This window comes from Cyclopterus lumpus, chromosome 14 (assembly GCF_009769545.1).
Source record: "Cyclopterus lumpus isolate fCycLum1 chromosome 14, fCycLum1.pri, whole genome shotgun sequence".
Classification (NCBI taxonomy): domain Eukaryota; kingdom Metazoa; phylum Chordata; class Actinopteri; order Perciformes; family Cyclopteridae; genus Cyclopterus; species Cyclopterus lumpus.
The window spans coordinates 9,824,954-9,832,307 of NC_046979.1; the positions used below are offsets into that span (position 1 = coordinate 9,824,954).

General features: G+C 41.3%; 1 protein-coding gene across 1 annotated transcript; it reads right to left on the reverse strand.

Annotated features, from left to right (window-relative positions):
- Positions 1 to 2,380: 2,380 nt before the first annotated feature.
- Positions 2,381 to 6,827, reverse strand: hhla2a.1 (HERV-H LTR-associating 2a, tandem duplicate 1). The gene is made up of 6 exons (XM_034550467.1): positions 6,755 to 6,827; positions 5,200 to 5,520; positions 3,930 to 4,205; positions 3,512 to 3,838; positions 3,313 to 3,420; positions 2,381 to 2,694 (listed from the first exon to the last, which is right to left on the reverse strand). Exons 1-6 carry the CDS (start codon positions 6,825 to 6,827, stop codon positions 2,381 to 2,383), a joined length of 1,419 nt encoding a protein of 472 aa, XP_034406358.1.
- Between the last annotated feature and the right edge of the window lie 527 nt (positions 6,828 to 7,354).

Below are 7,354 nucleotides of genomic sequence, written 5' to 3' on the forward strand. Positions count from 1 at the left end.
TTCAGGAGCAGACTGCGTCCCCTTCTGCGTGAAAAGAAAAGCGACTGACCTTTGCTTTCGGTCCAATTCACATAGTTGCGCCTGAGTTTGTTTTTATTTGCGTGTCTGTTGCTGCTGAAGTCTTCTCTCTCCCAGTATGAAGAAAGAGTAACGTCTTCCTCTGACAAAGGATCAGGCAGGAGAGCCTCTCCCCTCCCACCTCAACTTTGAGATCAGACCCCCGTTGCCAGGAGGGAGGGAGGGAGGGAGAGAGCAAAAAAAAAAGAGAGAGAGAGAGAGAGAGAGAGAGAGAGAGAGAGAGAGTGAAAATGTTTACTTTTCAGCATCAGGCCCTGCTGCTGCCCCTCTCTGGTCAGATAGAGAATTGCTTCCATGTAAAAAGGCAACAGGGAAGAAGTGTAGGAAGCAAAATCACCAATGTATAGTGTCTTCACATGTTTTTGTATGTTTAATTCCCTTTAGCACATATTGTTTTTCTTCCTGCACATCTCTGACCTCACAATCGCCTATAAACTGCAGCATCATGTTATCATTATAGATTATATTTCAGCATGAAACACTAGGTTTGAGTGAGTTACTGCTAATCTGTACTTGTCACGTGACAGTGTCCAATCTCCATTGTCTCTTACCTCCTTCTTTAAACCTTCATAGACTGAACTCTCTGCCAGTTAGTTCACAGAGAAACTAGACTCTCTTTAGTTCTCACAGAGAGGAGTCTTCTAACAATGCGTGTTCTTCTATAGAAGAAAAAAGCAAAAGGCTCAAATGTGTGAAACAATATTGACTCTTAGATTGTTGTTTCAGCAGTATGTGGAGGCAGGAGGAGGCCCCATCGCTGTGTTTGAAACAGAGCCAACCTCACTCCCCCTCCTAACTGTGCAGGCAGAGAGTTAAAGCCCCCTCACAGGCAGAGACGTTACCCACACAGACACAGTGAACATAACTAATACTCTGGTCATTATTGATCGCATACATTTAATTTCATAAGTGGGTACAAAGCAACGTAGCAAATAAAAGAGCAAGTTCAGAGACTCGAATGAATGAAAAGTTTCTTTGGAAAAATCCCCATGATCACACTGAAAATCTTGAACCATCACGCGAAAAAACTCCAATTACATCATCGGGAGGGGGCTGCGGCGTGCGGCCTTGACGAGATGATTACTTCCAGACACAGTGCCGGGGTCTTTGTCATAAAAAATACTCAAATGTGCGCTCACATACATACTGCCTCTCTCTCTCTCTCTCTCTCTCTCTCTCTCTCTCTCTCTCTCTCTCTCTCTCTCTCTCTCTCTCTCTCATTCTTTACAATTTCAGGAAAATAAAGTGACATAAATCCAGAGAGGGTCTCATTTGAAAACTGGGACCCTTTAAATTTATTGCCAACACAAAGATTTTAATTGTCAGAGGGCTGGAATGTTACTCCACTTCCTGTCCAAAGGAGGTTTTTAAAAGAAAAAAGTAATATTTTAAAGCAACCACACAAACTGTTGCATGTTTGTTGCACTATACTGAAACCATGTGTAGTGTGAATCTGGTGATTTTGAGTGAAGAAAGTGGAAAAAGAAGGGAGGAGGGGGAACGAAAAGAAAATGGTGTCAGATTGTGAGAGTGGGCATACGATCAACTTTGATAATTGTCGGAAGGTCTGAGAGCAGTTTCTGTGACCACTAATGACAAAATGAGCCAGCATAAAAGCCCTTTTGTGGAGTAACACGGTTTGTTTATTGCTATTGCTATTGTCCATAAAGAAATGTAACAGGACGTAGGCCTTTAGGGAACATGACCTACATCACAGCTATCAGCTGGCTTTATCTCGATGATTCAGTTTAATTAGAACATTGGCTTGCTGTAGGTCCACATGAAACCGTAAAACAAAATGTTTGAGTGTTTAAGTCAGCTGTTACTCAGACGATAATAGCTGAATTTAGTGGGAGGAAACTCCTAAGAGACATATTTGTGCACTCTGATATTTTGCACTCTCATCATATTTTGTTACTTCTGTTTCCATGAATGATTAGATGTCAGATTGCCGAAAGTCAGCCTGGATTTTTTTCTGAGAACACTTGAATATCACCAAACAAAAAATGCAACAAACTAATTATGTATACTTCCGAGTGCAAAAATTAGCTGATGTGGGCACCGAACAGAAAAATGTGCAATATGTTTCTTTTTATTTTATATGCAGAAAAAACACACTTCCATGGAACAGTTTTCCCCGGTGCACCAGTATACTGATGGTGAAGAGATGGCAAGTCCTCTTTATACATTTGACAGAATCCTAGTTTGATCTGGACGGGTCTGTCTGTTGGAGGTAGTTTACGCGTGCATTATCCTCCACTGCCTGTTGCTCATTTATGGCCAGATGATTTTGTCTTGAAGTTCATGATATATGCTCAATGTTTCCAAACCCATCCCTCTCTAGACTACTGGATAGCAGCCCATCATTTCTTCCCACAGGTGGCCCTCCTGGATTTCCTTCTTGCTCTATTTTAGCACCTGGTGGTAAAGCCTCAGTGCAGTCGTCCACTGTGTTTGGCGACCTGCCTGCCACTTCAAACTGTAGCTGGAGTCTGTTGCATTCAACTCCACGCTGTCCGATTATGTATGAAGCCGTGGTGTTTAGATGTTTGTGAAGCCTAACTTCAACAAAACCTGCTCCGTTCAATCTCTGCGAGGCACTTCTGGTCTCCATTGCTGTAACAGCAAGAGAAAATCAAAAGGAGTTAAACAACAGCAAACTGACACAGATATTGCATGTGTCGTTACACTATGGTTTAATCACATTTTCAATGTGTCAATTCTGAACACAAGTTGCATTTGCAATATCACTGCTTCCACTAATGTGTTTGTTTGTTTGTTATTAGGAATCAAGCTTCAGTTTTATTGAACCTTGGTGCCAACAGTGCCACCACATGGCCATTTATGAAGCGCCTAACACGTTCACTCATAACTGGACTGTAAAAGAAAATGAACTTTTTGGTATTTGGTCCAATTGTTACAGCAACCGGATCCATTCAAATGGCCCTGACTCACCTCATCTCTTGCAGTCTTATCCCACATGAATCAGATCTGGATCCAGATGCAATTAAACATGCTAATGATCACAGTGCAGCTTTAGCAGTGGTGGGGTTTTGTTTGAATGCTTTCTATTTTATAATGTTATCATAAGATAACAGCAGACGACATTGCTGAAAATTACAGAATTATTTCAGAGCTTTGAACCATAAATTATGTCTAAGCTACAATTGCTCCATGCATTCGCCTTTTCATCACAAAGTCTTGAATAGGGTACGGTGTGAATATCTTACATACCTCTCAGCCTTACACAATGAGGGAGAGCTACAGTGATAGTGAACAAGAAAAAAGCTGCGGAAGCTGCCGTGCTCCACCATGACCTCTGCACACTCTGCTCGCCCACACCTGCAGACCAAACATGCCACATTTCTTTTAGAGAATTGTTTCTCGTTTCTGGTTTTGTAGAGTTTACAGAACAGAACCCATTAATACTCACTTATTGATGCAACAGTGATGTTTACTTTGGTTTGAACAATGTGTCTGCTCTGCAGGCCCGAGAGGGTGCACGTATACGTTCCAGACTGCTCCTCAATGTCTGGCTTGTGAAGCAGGAGAGATCCGTTGCCCAGAAGAAGCAAGTCCTGGTCCAGTTCAGCTAGGCCCTCCCACAGGTTAAAGGTGTGTCTGGTTTTTGTTTCATATCTTAAGATAACTGTGGGCTCAGAGGACAAGGTAAAGGTCCAGATGAGGGAAAAATTCTGGAGACTGTGCGGAGCGATGCAGGGGATGGACAGTGCATGACCCTCCTCCTGTGTCATACCCTCTGAAAGATATCATACATTCATCGGTTTGCTTTTATTTGTCAGAAATCATCCTCTCAAGAAAAACTACACCACGTTATAACCAGAACGCACCTTGGTTTTTCCGAGACGCAGTCCACACCTGGGTCTTGTCAGCCGCTATGACAGAGCAGAAGTAGGTATAACTGGAGAGATTACCCAGAATCCTCAGCGTGCTTTCGACGGTGAGCAGACCCTTGTGGTCTGTGGTTTTGATGGTTGAATTTTCGAGCGCTTCCTGGGCTGAGGGGGGATCCGTGGCCCATGTCACCTGAGGGACGGGGTAGATGTTGTGAGAGGAGCAGGTGACCATCTCATCAGTCATCTCCATGACCACTGACTGGATGAGAGCTAGAGGGAAAGCAGAAAAGAAAACAGCATTGACACTCATATATTCTGGTGTGTTTTGAAGTGAACAGGCGGTCAGAAACAGTTCATCTACAGTGCTGGCATTTAGCTGCTCTTTCAAATACATCTTCAGATGTTTTTTTTGCTGCTGCCCTGGTCCACACTTCTAGACACCATTTTATGTGGATGTTTTTTTAACATTATTCCCATTGTAAGCGACGTAGGTGTGTAATCAGAAAATAAATTAATCCAACACGGTCTGTGTTTTCCTCATAACTTTAGTGAAGTTCCAACACAGCCACGCTCTCTCCCCTCTTCTTCTCTCCTCACTTCAGCCTCTCACCCCAAGACGCCCAAACAGCACCGACTAGTGGTTATAACTGTTATCAGATCGTCACCTTAACATACTAAAATACTAAATATGTGTGTACAAGATGATGGACCGCAATTCAATATCCTACTAAATGTATGCTTGCACATGTTCAATTGTTTAACCCTGTGTTTACCTAATTAGGGTTACATCACACAATTTCACTCTTACACCATGTAAGGATTTGCTAGAAACCCAGCCCAAATACAATTCTATAAATTAATGCATTACTTCTCTTGTCTCTTGTCCTTCCTGGCCTTAAAACAGTTGCAAAGCATTTCAACAACACCTCATGTTGAATCAACACCTCTCCAAAACTCTTTTGACAACTGAAACTGAAAAGCAGACATCTTTCTATGATAACATGATATTAAAACGGTATGCTTTCCAACTGCTCTGCTATAAGAAACAGCCCGGAGACTTTCTGCTGGGCACTAGTGGAAAAAAAAAGTGCAAAATGTTCCACCTTGGTGTCACGTCCTTGAGGGTAATTTATGAATGGAGACGCTTCACCGCTCAAAGCTTCATCGGTGCTGAATTCATGAGTTTCAGACGAAAGAGGAAAACAAGGAAGGGTATGGTAAAATGTAGGATACTTCAAATGCAATGCCGTCAAATTGTACTGACCTTTCACCTCCAGGTTGATAAAGATCTCCTGGTTGCCCTTCCGTGTGCTCGTGTAACACTTGTACCTGCCCTTGTCTTGAACTTTGACCCTCCTGAGGAGCAGGGAGGCATTGCCATGAGGGATGTTTGAGTTGAACAAGCAAGTCCTTCCACTAAAGTGTTTGTTCTGCAGTCCAAATTGATCCTTGTTGTAGTAATAGCTGTGAACGGGGATCTGCTGCTTGTACCAGTGGATCACCACAGTGCCGGTGGGTCTGAAGCTACAGGGCAGGATGCAGTCGTCAGGGATGATGCAGGTGACGTTGGCATCTGGTAATAGCACTTTGAGATGGTAAAGCTACAGTCATTAGAACATTTAGAATTGTAGTAATCAAAATATTATATAAAGTCTTGGTATGCCTGACCACCTGTCCAATTTATATAATTGTTTTACTGTAACACTTGTGTCTTCAAGTTATATTCTCTCTAAAACAAGAAAAGTGACCCTAACTTCATAATTACACATTCTTTTCAGGACAATTTTGAAAACATTTCCAGCCACATTCGTGGTGTTTTGGGTTTGCAATGTTATCAAACTGTTCGACATATATTCGGCATATTATATCCAGATTAAGAGCAAGAAAATATGTTATTTTGTTTGTGATTAGGTCACTGCTGCTGCACTGCTCATGCTGTGAGTATTTTTTAATTTGATCTCAAGGGCGCATCTGCCGCTGCGACAAAAAACAATTGTGTGTCAGCAATCCTCGACTTTTTATGGTCATCACCGAGAAAGAGAAATGTAAAATTCACTCAAAGGAGCCTCGGCCCTCTGTGTTTTAATTTCTAATGAGCAGCTGAGCTTATTTTATTCAAAATAGAGATTTATTTATTTATCAGTCACACTTCACTCAAAATGACTGCTCAGTCCTCCAGATGTTTGCAGCTGTCACAGCTGGAGAACACGCTGTGAGGACATAGTGCAGCTGTGTTTACTGCTGCTGTGGAAATATCAATGCAAACTAATATTATCTGTAACCGCTATAATTTTGTCAGTCATTCTTCAGCACATAACTGACATTACATGAACTTCTGAGCTGAAAAATCTTTGTTGACTCTTGCTGTGTCTTGACCTTACATTAATAAATATATAAATTAAAAACATCAGTGCATAAGCGGTATAATTGTTTTGTTCTTACTGCAGTGAAGAACTCTTATAAGGTACACTGTTTGCAAAAATAAGCACCTTTATTCACCAAAAACTGCATTTTCAATGTTACAAAAAAACCTTATTCACCATCAGCTTGTTGCACATACTGTATGTGTTTGCCAGAAATATGAAGGAATTATTTCCATTATCATCTCACTCTTATCTTTTGCCATCTAATCTTTTTCTTTTTGCCAAGTCCGACCAATGAGAACAACAGAAAAATAAATCAAAACCCAGGCAATTTAACCCAACACTTTAGCAATTTCTTACATTCTTCAAAATTATTATACACACCAGTAGCTATTTAAAGCCTCTTATCAATTCCAGGAACTTCAGAATAGGATGCCAAGTGAAGTATTATAATACCTTTTGAATTTGTCAGCAACAGTTTCTCCAGGAACATTAGCACCAGGATCAGGAGAATGTGTGTCTCTGCCATGTCTGCCGGCCTGTGCTGAGTTGTTGATCCGGTAACTGTCTTTACTATGCATGTGTGGGAAAGCACGCTGGTGTGCATTGAACTGTGACTGTGTGAGTCCACTTTACATCCTTCCTAACAGTAATGAAACAATGACTAATTAACCAGGCGGGTAAAACTTTAACCAGCCCCCCGGTGAATGCTTCGTTACACAAAACCTCGACTGAAATAGTTCCCAAAAATACACACATGCACTGTACCACTGTTATATGCTTTAATACAAAGAGAGTGCACCACATCTCTACAAACGATTTTCAGTAATTACCTTAAAAGCAGAGGCTCCTAAAATCCCACACATCCTTATGGATATAAATTAAGACAACACTATGTTTTTTCCAAACAGGAGGCTTCTTTCTCCGATATAGTAATGTGACAAAGTGACACTTACCGGTAGTTTGTTATCTGCACTTTTTTCTGGATACCAGGATCTCTAGGAATCTCTAGTGTAAAATAAATCACTGTTACACAATCAATTTGATGCAAAATGT

Excerpts from the sequence above, each read along its gene's own strand:
- hhla2a.1 (XM_034550467.1), bottom strand. The coding sequence starts at position 6,827 with ATGGCAGAGACACACATTCTCCTGATCCTGGTGCTAATGTTCCTGGAG. Across the intron at positions 3,839-3,929 it reads TGCGTCTCGGAAAAACCAAG|AGGGTATGACACAGGAGGAG; the intron begins GTGCGTTCTGGT and ends GATATCTTTCAG. Across the intron at positions 3,421-3,511 it reads CATCACTGTTGCATCAATAA|GTGTGGGCGAGCAGAGTGTG; the intron begins GTGAGTATTAAT and ends TTTGGTCTGCAG.